Source organism: Hypomesus nipponensis, chromosome 5 (genome assembly GCF_054491055.1).
Source record: "Hypomesus nipponensis isolate SF chromosome 5, ASM5449105v1, whole genome shotgun sequence".
In the NCBI taxonomy this organism is placed as follows: Eukaryota; Metazoa; Chordata; class Actinopteri; order Osmeriformes; family Osmeridae; genus Hypomesus; species Hypomesus nipponensis.
This window is the reverse complement of record NC_140365.1, coordinates 4873116-4890000: the sequence shown is the minus strand read 5'-3', so window position 1 is coordinate 4890000 and position 16885 is coordinate 4873116. Positions and strand designations below refer to the sequence as shown.

Sequence of the window (16885 nt, the reverse complement as noted above, 5' to 3'; positions counted from 1 at the left end):
GTGATGGTATAGAGAATCATGAGGGCGGGCCCAGGCTGTCTCGCTGAGACAATGGGCTGTCCTGGATGACTTGGGACTGGGGAAGGGTCAGTCAGTGATTTACCTTCTGCCCATTAGAGAAGCAGATGGGCCCTGGAGCCTGGCCCCAGTCAGCTGAGGAGGGCCCATCCCACCCAGGTCCCTCCCCCGGTCCTTCCCCAGGTCCCTCCCCCCCACCTGGCCTGTCATCAGGCTCCAGTCAGACGCATGGGTGGGCGGGGGAGGGGTAGAGAGGGACTGCCCAGCATCCCTGGGCTGTAACAAAGTGGTCCTCTCTATTCTAACTCCTGCAGTCTGGTTTTGATGGGGGGGGGTTGGGGGTTGGGGTTAGCGATGGGGGTTGTACATGTGATTGTGCTGTAGGAGGATTTAATGGCAGAGATATAAATCAGCAGTGTTCCATGTGCGCTGTGCCTCAGCTTCTGTGGGCTATCACTGTGGGGCGTTGCCACAGAACTTGTACACTACACAACTCCATTGTTTGTGCAGAAATTGGTTAACAAGCCCTGTAGAGTCTAGTCACATCTCATATGATTACAAATCATTTTGTGTGTGTGTGTGTGTGTGTGTGAGAGACAAAGGGTTTGATGGGGTGTGGAGAGGTGTAGAGGTGTAGTAGTGTCTTTGTTTGGGGCCATAGAAGTATGGTCACAGTCACTAGGTAAGGATTTGGGAGGAAGTGGCCAGGCATAATTGGAAAAGCTGCTCCAATCCTGTGCTGAAGGCTTGGAAGTCAGTGATTGAAATGTCTCAGATAGCAGCCTCTACACCGACACTAATGGCCATAATGAACTGAATCATTTCATAAACAATCTTGTGTCAAAGCCATCTTATCAACAAGAACCTCTAATGTATCACCAAAGCTTTGTGTCCAATACTGCACAACTCCCTCAGTGTGGTTGGGTTAGAGGTCTGTTATTAAAACCAAATCAGATGTGCCCTACATTATAGTGTTAGTTCCAGTTGTAAGTGGACACTGCGCTGGGCTGAAGCTCTGTTTGTCCTAGCTCTTAGGAGCTGCTTGTTTATTCCAGATAGTGGATTTCAGCCACACCGATAATCAAACTGACATGCCCAGATCTAACACCTAGAAATCCAATAATTGTGCGGCTAAATTTAGGGCCAAGGGTTTATGGGCTATTTTAAAAGTTGCCCCAGCCACATGGGCTAAATCTCAGTGTACAGTATAGTATGAGTCCATGTCACTCACAGTAACATGTAGGCCCCATGAGTAATAGATCCACTCTATTCTACACATGTACAGTCTTTAAATGTACCGAGGGATATTTTGATGTGGATTATAACCTGTTAACTGTGAGCTTCTCAATGCATTTAGTCTCCAGCTCCAGGCATGGTTCTATTCTGAAAGACAGGCCTACTTTTACTACATTTCCCTAGTGACCAGCACCCCCAGCCTTTCTTCTAATACAAACACAACATAAAGAATTTAAGAGACCAAATTCATTCTTGACGGGATATCAGAACCCCCCAGGGACACCCAACAGGGGCAGGATGGTTTTAGGAGGTTGTGAGGGAGGGGAGGTTGCGGTCACATGAAAGAGGCCTTCTCCTGGGATGACAGTTGAAGAGACAGGGTGACTGTGGGGGGTGACAAGGGCGGGGTCTTCTGTGTGTTTTGTTCCAGTTGACTTCTGCCGGCTCTGTACACTCCAGGACTGGTGATGTGGTCTGGGTGTGAGGAGGTTGAGGGGTGGGGGGGGGGGGGGAGGGGGTGGGGGGTGGGGGGCAGGTTTGAAGGGTGGAGACCACTGTCTTAAGGTAGGACTGATTTATCACTTGTCATCTGGCCCTACACACTGTGTAATAGCACACAAATGCCCTATTTCTAATCACTGTGTGTGTGTTTGTATGTCTGTGTGTGTGTGAGAGGAGGGGTCAGGGAGTGACTGGGGGAGGTATTGAAAAATGCTTTGTTATTGAACAATAGGTCTGACAAATTATTGGGTTATTGACGAGTGTTTATTGACCGGAATAGTTTAACAGAGGACATTTTGAGTCACTGTGTGTGTGTGTGTGTGGGGGGGGGGGGGGGGGGGGGGGGTGTCACTGGAGGGAGTTTGGAATGATATTGGAGAAAACATCAGGGTATTAAACTGAGCAGGGCCAGAGCCTGGATCTAAGTTTGACAGCCTGTGTGCTGCTACCCTGCGGAGCATGGCTACAGTGTGGCAGACACACAGCTTCCACACTCGACAGAGTCAGACCAATGGAAAGGACAGAAATCGTTATTTCACAAACAACGGGTCAGATGGGTGAAGCAATGCTCTTCCCCAGACGGGGGGCGAGGCAGGGGTGTCGGCACGGTACGACGCAGGCTGACAACCATCCCCACATTCGTAGCAAAATCAAATCAAATTGTATTTGTTTAGCCCTTTTCACACGCAAGCATGTCACAGAGGGATTCACATATGCCCATAGAACTGCCCCTCAACCAACCTAAACCCTCAAGGAAGACAAGGACAAACTCCCAGCAGGAGAAAAAAATGGAAGAAACCTTGGGAGGAGCAATTCAGAGAGGGATCCCCTCCTCCAGAGACGGTTGGTGAGAGAGAGGAGCAGAACACAGGCTCAGCATAGCAGGACATAGGCGGTGTCATGGTCGACAATAGAGTGGAGTACAGTAGGATAGAGTGGAGGAGAGAGTCTGCGGCAGAGAGTGTGGTGCCGGCGCTGGTCTTTGTTCTGGAAGGCAGGCGCTAGACTGCCTCCCCGTCACTGCTACGTCGTTTCGTCTGTGCTCCCCGTAGCTGACAGGGGAAACTCGGCTCATTTTGATGAGATCACAGCGAGCCGCCTAATGAGATTCATTAGAAGTGGAGTGTCGGGTTTGTCGCCGCGGCAGAGCTCGTCTGGGCCGCAGACGGTCCGAGGTGTTTCTTTGTCTGCCCGCGGCATTCGCACGTGGGCGCTCGTTCCCCCGTTCCGGAATGTCTTCCGCCGGAGCGAGCGTTAGCGACACCCGCGCTGCCAGTCTCGCCAGGACACCAAGCCCCCCTGTAATGCCACCAGGCTGGGCGTGGCGCCCGCGACCTTCAGCGGGTCCTCTCTGCCCTCAGCGGCAGGGCTCTGAGACCTGTGTGGTGGCTGTCGACGGGGGAAGTCCCCGTGTCACGCTAATGGCTGCTACCCTGCCCATTTAGTTGCTAATCCCTTAATTATTCTAACAGACCATTCCAGAGTTCCAGTTGGAACTGGGCAGCAGAGTGCTCTGGACCAGCCTGGCCTTCCCACCATGCTCTACGGCCTGCCTGTCCTTTTAGAGCTGGGGATAAAGAGGTCTGCTTACATTCAAAAGGAGCAGATGTTCGTGGAGAGTTTGGCACGGCATTTCGAGGGGTCTAACTCTACGTTGAAAGCAGATCCCATCTCTGCCAATCATTCGCACAGTCCACTAAAACACAGTGTTTTTTAAAATCTTATTCCCTCTCTCTCCCCTGGGCCCAGCATGTATCTGCTCCTGAAGTGAGCCCACTTGTGACTCATCCCATCCCTGTGATGCGGGACTGGCTTTTGGTAGAAGGTTCCTGGGTGAATTTAGCCCTTCTCACACCTGGTGGGAGGAACTGCTTGCTCTCAGGGGCCCGTTGTCACAGGGCCTGGGAGCAGGGAGAGATCACAGGGACCTGTGACTAACCACCACTGACTGAGCTTGCTGTTGTTCAACAGCTTTTTGCAGGAACTGTGGAGGTGGATGCTAGCTATTCCTGTCCCTCTATGGCTCTGCCGAGCAGAACTGTGTGGGATGAACCTCACATTTGGATGAACCACGCATTATTTCCATCACATCTTCCTGAAACCAGAGAGGACAACTTCTTCATTGTTTTATTTCTTTATTTGGAACCCATACATAGGCATGAGCATTAAACCACAATGTTTCTTGTTTGAGTATCAAATGAGGGCAAAACAGATTTGAATAGACTGGAGGAAACCAAGGGAGTGCAAACCTCCATCAGGTATATGATAAGATGACAAGATGATAAGATGGGCAATATGTGGGCGGCTATGATGCAGCCACCAGGTAAAAACCCTCACCTCAGGAAAAGCACCTTCCTTTTTTCCATCATCCTGGTTCGACCACAAAATGCACCACTAACTCCTGTCTCCTCGGAGACAGGTTTCTCCTATATATCTCGTATCCAGTGAGGGTTATTAATAATAGCCCTTTTCTAGCCACGCTCCTCTCAAGGGCAGCCGAATGTAGGACAGAACCCACTGGCAGAGCAGCCTCAGAACAATACAACATATAAACGACAAAGGTGCTCTACGTGCTGTAACCATGTAAGATGAATTTTCAGATTGGGCTTTGTTTAAGGATTATCGAAAGGTTCTAGAAGCTACGTGAGTCACACACATCCTAGTCCACCTGGTTTGCGTACCTGTCATGAAATATTGATCTCCGAGTCACCTGGGTTCTTCCTCAGCCAGGTTAGAGTTTCTGTTTCTGCAACAGCACGGTCACAGCAGATAGCGCTCCAGTTGCTTTCACACACCGTTAGCTAACACGGAGAGGGGCAGGGCCTTTCAACATACACATACACACACATACACATACACACACCTCCCTGTTTGGGTTCCACGAGGGGTTGGACTGATCGATGCTGGGGGCTCTAATTGATTGGCTGGGCCTGAGCTCTCTTCATCCTGCAGAAACACAACACCCTCAGGAGAGGGCAGGCAGGGCGAGGCTGGGGTCAATTTACTGCCTGTGACCTCCAGCTCATCAAGGTTCACTGAAGAAGGGGGTGTAACTACGGCATATTGTTCTGTGGGAAGTTAGCGGGAAGACGTCTTTTAACATACAGTGTTTACACCCACTCCTTGACCTTGTCAAAGAACCATGTCTCCAGAGCTTATCCCTGTGTGTTTTCTCTCGACAACAGACCCCCCAGAGGTATCCACCATCAGAACACATCCACGGACCCTCCCCGACCCCTGACCTCAGTCACCATGGAGCTGGACTTCGGCCATTTCGACGAGCGTGACAAGACGTCCCGCGCCCCCCGAGGCGGGCGCCCCAACGGCCTGCCCAGCCCCACCCACAGCGCCCACTGCAGCTTCTACCGCACGCGCACCCTCCAGGCCCTCACCAACGAGAAGAAGGCCAAGAAGGTGCGCTTCTACCGCAATGGCGACCGCTACTTCAAGGGTATCGTGTACGCCGTGGCGGTCGAGCGCTTCCGCACCTTCGACGCCCTCCTCGCCGACCTGACGCGCTCCCTCTCCGACCACATCAACCTGCCGCAGGGGGTCCGCTTCATCTTCTCCATCGACGGCTTGCGCAAGATCGTCTCCATGGACGAGCTGGAGGAAGGTGAGTCGCTGGGAGCTAGGGGGCTGGGATCTAGGCTCCGATAGGGTCTTGAGGCTAGGGACCAGAGGCTGAAGAATAAAGGCTAAGGGGTAGAGGCTGGAGACTAGAGGGGAAGGGGTTTGGGGGTCAGGGGTCGGCTCATGTGGATCTGCTTGAGGCCTGGGAGCCCCATCCGAACTGAGAAGATTTTGGGATTAGGAATCTGTGTGTCCTGTCTAGCCGTCTGTAATCTCTACATATTAGATATGTACTCATACCATGTTTAGTCTGAGTTTCACCAGTGTTCTCCAGAGACATCTCTGCCACTCCACTAACCTCTGTTAGTGAGCACAAGTACTGTCATCCCGTTAAGCCTCAATAATTCATGCCAGCCGATTCACCCTGCGCTGCCAGACCCACAGGGCTGCGGTTCAACCTAAGAGCTAACCTCTCATGGTGTCATCACACCAGCTAGGTTTAGTACCATGAAGAGATGAAGAACTCTCTAGCGGGTTTATATCACAACATCACCACCACCTACATGTTCCCTCGATGATGCTGATAACGATAGGGATAAATATAAGGATGACGTCCGTGATGACCGCAACGACAACAACGACGGCTGTAGTCATTATGTATTCCACAACGACTCCCTTGATAGGATTGGACATAAACATTTCCTCCGTGCTCTAATTGGCCAGCGTGTGTATGGATTTTCTGCTGTTCTCATTGGGTGAAACCGTACACTACTATTAGGGATCCTCAGCCCTCCCGGCCAGACACGCGTAAGAATCCTCCCCGAGGATGAGGAGAGTGTGGCATCAGTGCTCGGCTGGCTGGTTCCAAAGCCAAAACTGCTGCGTCTGCAGCCAGGAGGCAGGAGGCAGGAGGCTGGAGGCAGGAGGAAGGAGGCAGTAGCCAGGAGGCTGGAGGCTGGAGGCAGGAGGCAGTAGCCAGGAGGCTGGAGGCTGGAGGCAGGAGGCAGTAGCCAGGAGGCTGGAGGCAGGAGGCAGGAGGCAGTAGCCAGGAGGGTGGAGGCTGGAGGCAGGAGGCTGGAGGCAAGAGCCAGGAGGCAGGAAGTGGGGTCTAAACGGGCCTCGTCATCCCCTCAGGGCCCCTGCTCCAGCCTGGAGCTGGGCCGTGCTGTCTGAGGGGGCAGAGCTGGAGGCGGGCCCTTCACCTCCAGCTCTGCCCCTCGTCAGAGAGCCCTCCTTCTGATGTCATCACTGTGTCTCAGACAGACACACTCCCAGACAGATCCTCTAGACAGCCGCTTCATGCTGCTCCCTCAGTGTTAATAATGTTATTCACAGATGTTTGGTATCAGTGGTAGGGAAGACTTTGAATACTTTCTCCTTGAAAGCTTGTCGGCTACCCCGTCTTGAATATGTGATTAACTGTGTGGTACATACAGCATGTACCGTAGTACTGTAGTGTAGATACTGTATGTTATGTAAAACTACCAGGAAAGATGTGACTCAACAGTCTGTAGAGTTTGACAGGTTTCGGGGGGGTAGAGATCTCTCCCAGACACCAGCTGGTTGCTTGTTGAGAACCACAGATATTTCGACAATGTAGGCTGTTAATTTTTCTTCTGGCTTGTCATTGCCGGCCCTGGAAAGGAGGGGTAGAGCGTGGAAGGAATGAGGCAGAGGAAAAGCCATGTGGGGAAGACAGTGAGGGTGCATGAAGAGAGGAGGGGGAGGGATGGGATGGGCCGTTTGTTTTGTTCTACAGGCAATAAACCAGGCCTTCAGGTTTTTTAGTTGTAAGTTCTTTACCTTTGGTGCTATTAGAGTGCTGTTAGAGCCTTCTCAGCGATGTCGTCTCACTCTTCAACCTGACGCAGTTCCTCAAGTCTTCGACTCTCGTGACCCGGGAATTCAGCTTCTTAACAGTGCCAGTGTTTGTTAAATCTCTCCCTTAATGCCATCTGTCCCGGAGGCCGTTTTTTTTTCAATTACTCTCAACACCCCTGGCTAATTGGCACTGTTCATTTCTCCTCCCCCGGATGTTTGCCCTCTGTCCTTCCCACCATCCCTACCCCCTTCACCAGCCCCCCTCCATCCCTCACTCCATCACCACCCTCTCTCCGTTTAATTCTAAACCCCCCTGCCTCCCCCCCCACCCCCCCGGATGCTACCCCTTCATCTCTTCCTCCATTTCCACCATCCCTCTTTTCCTCTTTTCCTCAGCCTCTTGGTTTTAATCTCATTTTTGCTTGTCTGTCTTTTTTGAACAGTAATGAGAAAGAACACAAAACAACATGTTATCCAATCTGAGTGTGGGGTCTGTTAGCCTTTGGGCCTCTGGGCAGAACTCTATTTGTGTGTATGTGTGTGTGTGTGTGTGAGACATGGCGGTGGGGGGCCTTCAAAGGGAAGGGTGTGGTGAAAATGGGAAGGGATTATGCAAATGAAACAAAGAGATAAACCCTGTTTTAATTTGATAAGGTGATTGTCTTTTCCCCGTGAGCTGCTTGAAAGAGGGCGGGGGGAATGTGTGTGTGTGTGTGTGTTTGTGGAGGGAGGGGGAGTGGTATAGTACAGCACGAAAAAACAAGTAGTTATGTGTGTTCAGTCACTCTGCTGCTTATTCTAGGCATAGTTATATCTCCTTGGTTCTCCTCTCCCAGTCTCCTTTGTGCGCTCTGTAACACTGCTTGCTCATGCTTGATTGATGTCCTCTGGATCTCCCTGCCATCCCTGCTTCTCTCAGCCTCCCCTCATCCTGCCTGCCTGCTTCCCTCCCCCCCACCCATCTCCCTCCCTGCCTCCCCCTCTCCCTCCCTCCCTGGACTACAGCAGACGAGTCAAGGGAACATGATGGAGGAGAGAGGAGTTAAATGGAAATGAAGGGGAGAGAGGGAAAGATAGGGAAGGGAGAGTTTTAGGGAAAGATGGAGGTGTAATATGAAAAATGGATAAAGGCGATGGGAAGGGTCTGGGATGTGTCTGAGTCTGGAGGTCACACCAAGTAGGACATCTCGAGAAAAGCCAGGCTGCAGTGGAAGGCTCAGATTATATTAGGCTGAGACAGGCGAATGAAGAACCTTAGTCCTGCAAGCCGCTGTAGGACTTTTGGCTGCACCAGAGCCCACTGTCTATATCCAGATTTAAAATTCAGTTGAGGAAGGATAAGGCCAATACTGTACAATTGCAAGTCTGATATTATTAAAATGTTGTAGGTACATTTTCAGACATACATGTTACTTATAATAAGCTGTCCCAGTACTGTAACACCACTAAGGCTGCCATGTTCTCTCAATTTTACAGTAATAAACAACAACTAAAACATGGAAAAACAGGGTTTGGTTGTAAAAACACATTTTTGATGTGCAAAGACTCAAATGTGTGTGTTGAGAGAAGGACAATCACCCTCTTTTGGGCACTACAGTAGACTGGTACATGATCTACGCATGTACATAAAGTACCTATTTATGGAAATTGCAATGCAATGACAGCAGTGTGGGCCTATTTTGTGTCTGGAAGTGTACAAAAGCCAGTCATCTCACGTGAACGATGTGAAGGAACAATTCACTGTATGTGCAGAAACTGGCTGCGTCACGCCTACAGCCGCCCACACATAGACACACATCACCAAGAGATGGTAGCCCTGCGCTCGTATCCAAACCGCCTGCCTGAGAGCTGCCGCACAGCCCCTCTCCTTGGTGTCCTCTGTGGAGTGTCGTTGCCCTTCTGTGCCCCCAGCGCTCATCACCAGCTGCACATCACTGATGGTCTCAAAGCGCTCGCTCCTGTTTCCCCAGTCGATCTGTCTTCCTATCAGACCGTTCCTCTCAGTGTGACAGGCCTCATCCGTCTACCCTCCTGTTTCCTCGGGCTCCAGAGACAGGCTGAACTGGACCACTCTTCCTCCTCCTCTGAGCCATGTTCTAGACCTGCTCCTCATAGACATAGTCTCCCACAGCCTCTGTTCTTATCAGGGTTTCCTACCAGCAGTCCTCAGACAAAACGAGCTGACCCTGGAGAGATGAAACCTAGCTAGCATACCCAGGTCCAGTTACACCCACTATCTTGCTGAGCCATTCCCTGGAGGTGATGTCACCTCAGTTTAGGCATTGTACCGGTCAGCACAATGACTGAAGAAGTAGGGCAAACAGTGGCTTGCTCCACATTGACTTAGGTGATTACTTAATGGGCTGAGCTAGGGAGAGAATCTGACACCCCAGTGTTGCAGGACCCTATGTTGCGCTGGTTACCGTGTGTCGGTTCAGGTCACCCGAAAGAGCGGGTTGTTGAGTGGGAGTGATGCCGCTTGCATGGCTGTACTTCACTTCCCTTGTGAAGTGCTCATGTCGGACTACGACATTGCAGTAGTGTGTGTGTGTGTGTGTGTGTGTGTTAGAGAGAGAGTGGGAGAGAGAGTGGGAGGAAAAGAGAGATCAATCCATTCCTCTGATTGCTTCATTCCGTTGCTGAGTGTCATATCTGTGAAGGACCAGGATCCTCCTGCTGTCTGATGATAGGGGAAGGTTCAATGTGTCGCATCCCTGCTGTGGATCAGGTCAGGGGAGATTCTGATGCAATTTCAGAGAGGGAGGAGACAGCCTTCACTGTCCCACTTTAGCTACAAACTGGGACAGTAACTTCTAGTTTGTCAACACAGCAACTGTTCTGGTGGAGTGAGCCTGCAGAGTTTGTGGTTGAAACTTGGAATCATGGCTCTGTTATCGAAATCATATATATGACATCAATAATGTATGCACTATACTTTGCTCTTCACTGAAACTGTGAATGTGATCTGCTATTATCGGATATTTAATCCACAATCCACTGCCTTTTAGTCTGGAAGTCTCAAATAACTTGCCTTCCTGTTTATGTCAACCTTTCCTCAGGGAGTTGGACATGAGTAGTACTGTGGTTTCTAGATGTTAAACAAAGTTCCCCCTGCTCGTTTTCCAACCTGCGAGGAGCATTCCCTCTCACCTGGCATGTCTCTGTTCCCCCTCAGGGGAGAGCTACGTTTGCGCCTCGGAGAACTTCTACAAGAAGGTGGACTACACCAAGAACGTCAACCCCAACTGGTCGGTGAACGTGAAGGCCTCGGCCAGCCAGAAGAACCTGCAGTCCCTGGCCAGCAAGGCGACCGGCGAGGCCCGAGAGGGCAAGGAGTTTGTCCGCCCCAAGCTGGTGACGGTGATGCGCAGCGGCGTGAAGCCTCGCAAGGCGGTGCGCGTGCTGCTCAACAAGAAGACGGCGCACTCCTTCGACCAGGTGCTGACCGACATCACGGACGCCATCAAGCTGGAGAGCGGCGTGGTGAAGAAGATCTACACCCTGGACGGCAAGCAGGTAGGACACGCCCCCCCCCCGACACGCCCCCTGACACGCCCTGCTCACTCCGTCACCTGGACTCCACACACTCACCCTCACACCACGACTCCCCAGTCAGGATAGGACAGGTGCAGGGTCATGTATAGGCCTGATGTTGAGAATGTTGGGCATCTGAAAATCGCCCAGTCACCTGCTTTATAGTGGGTCTTTAGAAAAGGATCAAAGTCAAATTAGACAACATGCCACGGTTGTGGTCAGACGTCAGAACAAAGCACCCACACTGACCGAGAAACCACGGCCCTCAGGATCAAAGAGGAAGAGAAACCATCCTCTTTAATATCTATGGAAACGATCATGTAAACCCATTCACTAGAAACACAGCAAAGGGAAGCTAACAGTAGTATCACAATACAGACACAACTCATGAATATCGCGGCTTGTGTTTTTGTTGTCCGGATCTCTTGATCAGTGATGCTCAGAAGACTGCTGACACAGCGGACAGTCACCTGGCCAAACCTCAGGTGCTTGATTGTGGGTTTCAGTCTCTCAGAACACTGCCTCCCCCAGTGGCTACCTTTGTCAGGGAATGATATTCTGCGGCAAAGGGGAGTGTGTGCATACCTGTCATTATCCACAACTGTGTTTTAACAGAACAATGAAGACCACAACCCCTTTAACTTCCTCGGTAGCCCCACTTGAGCAGACCGACGTGGTCGAGCAGAGCATCGGTGGTTCAGTGTGTCTAAAGGAGAACGGGGGTAGGGAAGCGTCTGTGCTGTGATAGCCTCTCCTCAGCCTTCCACACGACTGACTGGATTCATGAGTCTGTGGCACACTGGGACTCTCCCATTCCACACACACTTCTCTCTCTCCCCCCCCCACCCCCCCCCCTCTCTCTCTCTCTCTCTCTCTCTCTCTCTCTCTCTCTCTCTCTCTCTCTCTGTGACAAATGACTGTCATTTAGGCCAACATCTGTGTGCCAACTGGGCTCCATTGTGCGCAGGCAGGACCTCCCGGCTGTGTGTGGAAGAGAGAATTTTTAAAGGTTTCAAGACACTTTCCAAACAAGACAGTTCCCAACCCATCGGGTCATGTTCTCGGGTGTGTTTTATGATTCAGGTGCTGTAACATTTTCATAGCTTGTAGTCCGAGCGTCCCTTCTTGGATCCCGGCCAGAGCAAAGCCGTAACGCGCGTTTACCCTGGCAGGGAGGAAGTGGCGTGATGAGTGTATGCAGAGGCCATGGGTCAGCTGTGACGGAGGGGGTTTTAGAGGTTTACAGGCCTGCGTTCAGTGGTGGAGCTAATGCCACTGAGGAATCCTCCGAGAGCTCAAAGTGGCCTCACCTCTCGTGGGGATTCTTTTATGAGACGCCTTCCGCAGGCCAGCCCGAACACTCGATGGAAGATAACTGATTGGATAGTGTAGGAGACAGATACACCACTCAATAAATATTCTGTCTGACTCATAGTCTTTTGGTCTTCCTCTCTAACGGCCCAGACCCGCTCAGTGCTTCCGGCTCCTGTCTCCCTTCATACAGGGGGAGGAGGAAGAGAGGAGGGGAAGGAGGAGGAGAGGAGGGGTTGGACGTGACAGCGCTCTGCCAGGCCAGGCCACAGCTGTTCTTAAGGCCCACCTCTGATATGCCTAAACGGGTCCTAATCCCCCGTGTCTGGAACACTCTGATTCTATCTGCCATCACATGCATCTGGGGGCCACGGTGTATCCGCTCTGGAAGCCCCCCGCTGCCCCCTTCCACTGCCCCCCCCCCCACTGCCCCCCCCCCCTGCCCCCCTGGCTGCCCCCCTGGCTGCCTGTGGGGACCAGTCAGACCTCCACACCTTTGTGTCTGGGCTGATTGAAAGGAAAAGAGACTGATCTCACTCAGTCGGTTATTTCCTCATGCATATTCCAATAACGCCCTCATCACAGTCCCTGGGATTAGGCGGGGCGTAGCTGCACTCTGTAGATAGAGAGAAATAGCCCCTCTAGGGTCTTGGTCAAGCTTACTAACACTGTCTAGGGTCTTGGTCAAGCTAACTAACAATGTCTAGGGTCTTGGTCAAGCTAACTAACACTGTTTAGGGTATTGGTCAAGCGAACACACCGTCCTCAATAGGCTCTCACTAAACCTGCATCACTAAAAACAGCCTCCAGTCAGACGAGACGAGCCAGGCTCTGGCAGGGCCCACACACAGGGGCGGAGAGCTCTCCTCAAACAACAGACGGTGTCAGAAGTTCATGAGCTGCTGGAAGGCACTGAGCCTCTGTTGGTTAGGATCTCTGATGTGTGTCTGTCTCTCTGTCTCTGTCTCTGTCTCTGTCTCTGTCTCTGTCTCTGTCTCTGTCTCTGTCTCTGTCTCTGTCTCTCTGTCTCTCTGTCTCTCTGTCTCTCTGTCTCTCTGTCTCTCTGTCTCTCTCTCTCTCTCTCTCTCTCTCTCTCTCTCTCTTTCTCTCTCTAAGAATGCTTGGCTGTTGCCTGCCAGCCATAAATGTTTTATGAGAATGCATCTCTCACACTGATTTTAACAATGAACATGACTGCATGTGCCATGCAGGCATAGGCTGTACTGTGTGCTGCATGACAAGTTCAGTTTGTGGCGACCATGTTGATCCCACACATTTGCCTTTGATCCAGCACAAACACACACACACCCACACACACACTAACCATGTGTCAGCCAGCCCAGTAACTAGGTATTAACGCTGTTCAAGTCCATGCCTCTGATGTTCATGTCACTCTCTGTTGATCGCTCTCAACCCATCACAGATGACGTGTCATTCGCTGGCAGCCTCATTGTGATGCACACTTCCCTCCTGCAGCAGTGGGGTGTGTTGTTGTGTGTGTCGGTGTGCGTATGACGCGCCGTGTGTGTCGGTGTGTGTGTGTGACAGTGTGTGTGTGTGTGTCGGTGTCGGTGTGCGTGTGATGGCATGTGTGTAGTATTCCTGCTCTTTGTGTGCAAAGCCGGGGAGGTTGCAGACTGCCGAGCGCTGCTTGCAGAGCGCAGCTTGCAGAGCGCAGACTGCAGAGCGCAGACTGCAGAGCGCAGACTGCAGAGCGCAGCCTGATATGTGGTGGTCTGGTAGAGGGGGGGTGTTGATGCAGTGCCAGCCCCTCCCTGATCCTGCACCGTTCCTCCTCTTCCCCTTCTCCTCCGACAGCTGGTGGGACCGGTTGCTAGGAGACCACATCCGAGGCACAAAGAGAGCCCAGCTGGTGTGGACTGGTCTGTCAGTCAGCACATCCTGTGGCGGGCGTGTGCGGGGGTGTCTGTCTGTATCAGTATGTGTGTTCATTGTCCCCGTGCGTGTAGCTATGTGTAAGGGTGCGGGTTCACTGGGTTCACTGGGTTCACTGCTTGTACCACAATCTCTGACTCATAGAAAGAGTCATAGAGAGAGAGAGAGAGACGGTCATAGAGAGTGAGAGACAGTCGGATAGAGAGAGAGAGAGAGAGGGAGAGAGAGGGAAAGAGGGAGAGAGGGGAGAGAGAGAGAGAGAGAGAGAGAGAGAGAGAGAGAGAAAGAGGGAGAGAGGGGGAGAGAGAGAGGGGGAGAGGGGGAGAGAGAGAGAGAGGGAAAGAGGGAGAGAGGGAGAGAGAGAGAGAGAGAGGGGGAGAGGGGGAGAGAGAGAGGATGGAAAAGAGAGCTGACAATAAATATAATTGCAGTGATGTGGATATGTAGTCCTTCTCAGCTTGATTTGTCCTTGAAGGAAAACCTCCACCCTTCTTTTAACAGTGTGAACACCCCCCCCACCCTTCTTGCTGTCAGTACAAGAAAATAGCCCCCATTTTCCCCATAACTGCTTCTGCTTTCAAGCCCAGGGAGATGAGGCTGGGATGACAGGGTCTTTGGTGCATTATTGGTCTTGAAAGACAGCAATTTAGGATGTTTTATATTCAGCGCAGGGGAAATAATTATCCCCTTTGTCTATAGAGCTGAAGTCAATTCCTTCATTGGCCCTCAGCATCCCTGCAGGGTACATTAGAGAGGAGAGAGGCTTTTGCTGGCGGCCATTTTGTGCCCATTCTTCTTAACCGAGGTGCCTGTATTGTAAAGTGACTCTGTGATTGGCACAGTCCTTTTTGCTGGACTGCTCTCAGTGAACAGGTGCAGGTTGGGTATGCCCTTGATTAGAATTAGCATATTCCTGCAAACTATGGCTGTTATTGGGAACTTACACAGGAAGTGTTTGGTTATCTACTCCCAAGGGGAATGATTATTCAGTTTTTGAATGTCTGGAGTGTCTTTCAGGGTTGTGGCGAGTGCTGTGCTTTGTAACTGGATTTAGAGAGTTCATTACTGCCTCAAGGTCCTGTGCAGAGGTTTGCCATATGTCTTTTAAACCGATCCGGACAAAGAGGCACTAAAAATGCAAATTTGCACTCTAATAACTCTGTGTTCATTCACTCTCCTCACACAAGGTCACGTTGTGATTGTCTTCTGTACACTATAGGTGCACGTTTGCAGTAGAGAGTGAATGGTAGAGGATGGCATACATTTAGTATCCTGCAGAAGTCAAGTTCAGTCCTGCGTTGAATGTGGATCGGTCCATTCCAAGGCGTGGAGACATGGTCGTCCGTGGTGGTACCAAGGCTCGCTCTCTCCCTCTCCTCCTTCCTTCCTCTCTCTCTCTCTCTCTCTCTCTCTCTCTCTCTCTCTCTCTCTCTCTCTCTCTCTCTCTCTCTCTCTCTCTCTCTCTCTCTCTCTCTCTCTCTCTCTCTCTCTCTCTCTCTCTCTCTCTCTCTCTCTCTCTCTCTCTCTCTCTCTCTCTCTCTCTCTCTCTCTCTCTCTCTCTCTCTCTCTCTCTCTCTCTCTCTCTCTCTCTCTCTCTCTCTGCTTCTCCACCACGGGGAAAGGTTTGGTTTTGCAAGGCATGCGGCGGAGGCGGTTGTCATGGTGATTTACTCTGCAGTGATGGACTCTGTGTCCATGACAATGGCTGTGTGTGCAATGCGCTGAGTTTGCTCTTTACATTCTGTACATTGTGGTCTCACAGGCTCCACCCCCCGCCCCCCCTCCCCCATATGCGGTTCACTGCGGCACCTTTTCACCCCATCAGATGTACAACATTACACTGCTGGCACACACATGCTCAAACACACATAAATGCACTCATGTTCAGTAACTGCCATAGTACTACGACAGGAAATGAGGGAGAGAAAGATGGATGAGCTGACAAAGGGGCGTGGCTCACATGATGCAGCATCCTGATCAGACATTTCAGCCGGCGTCTGGCTCCCCCCCCCCCCCTCCCCCTCCTCTTATCTTCTCCACATCAGTGACCACTTCCTGGGCAGTGGGTGAGGGGGTGTGAGCCCAATCTAATAACACCACAGCCACATCAGTCACACCCCTCACCCCCCCCACCCCCCAATAGCCTGTTTCCATAGAGACAGGCAGCGGCGTGAAGCTGGAGGAGGCTGAGGGGGCATTTGGAGCCTATTAGTGACATCACGGCTGTGATGCCCGCTCCTGGGGCCAGGGGAACATCAGCCTCCAGCTGGCCTCCATGACTGGGCCAGGTCTGGCTGCTGCCTGGCTCATCCGGCCGCCCGGGTACACTGCTGCAGCGGGGGGAGGCTGAGGATGGGCTGGATCGGGTCAAGGGGATGAGCCACAGGGAAAGGAACTGCTAGCTGGGGAGAGAGGGGGTGGAGAGAGAGAGGAGTAACGTATATTTAATAGAGAGCTGTGGAGGAGGGATGTGTGGTGAAGCAGCTCAGTTCACCAGGGGGATAAAGCCATGACCCAGTAAACCATGTTTGAAAGAAACATCTCTTAGTTATGCCACGTTGTCATTATTTCGACAAGACAAGGGTTTTTCTTGCCTTGATGGAGATTCTGAGATGTTTTAGTAATTGTCTGCCAGACAGATACAATCAAACCTGGAGGGACTGGAACGTCATAACAGCCTACAACCCCAATAAGCTGTGACAGGCCCTGGCCGCTCTCCCTCCGCCTGAACCTCACTAATACAGAGGAACTGAGTGAGCAGGCAGCTCCCAGAGGAAGCCAGCCTGGGTCTGGACGGGCAGGGGGCTCTGTGTGCTGTCCGTGGTGCAGGCCTGGCCCCTCTTCTACACCTCATTCAGCAGTAATGCTTTACCAGGCGGACCCTATCACATTACCACCTGACCAGCGTCAGTAACAAAGGTAGAGGGTATCATGTCTTCTTCTGTGCGACCTGAACAGTGATTACTGTGTGTGTGTGTGTGTCGATGTTGTGTTA

General features: G+C 51.7%; 1 protein-coding gene across 1 annotated transcript in view; it reads left to right on the top strand.

The window, feature by feature from the left end:
- The window catches only part of LOC146287993 (neuronal migration protein doublecortin-like), a 36336-nt gene that overhangs the window by 881 nt on the left and 18570 nt on the right, over window positions 1–16885 (top strand). The window contains exons 2-3 of the mRNA XM_084698952.1: window positions 4941–5371; window positions 10325–10665. Coding sequence (XP_084555078.1) covers window positions 5008–5371; window positions 10325–10665 — 705 coding nt within the window. The 5' untranslated portion in view covers window positions 4941–5007. The remainder of the gene's footprint in view (window positions 1–4940; window positions 5372–10324; window positions 10666–16885) is intronic.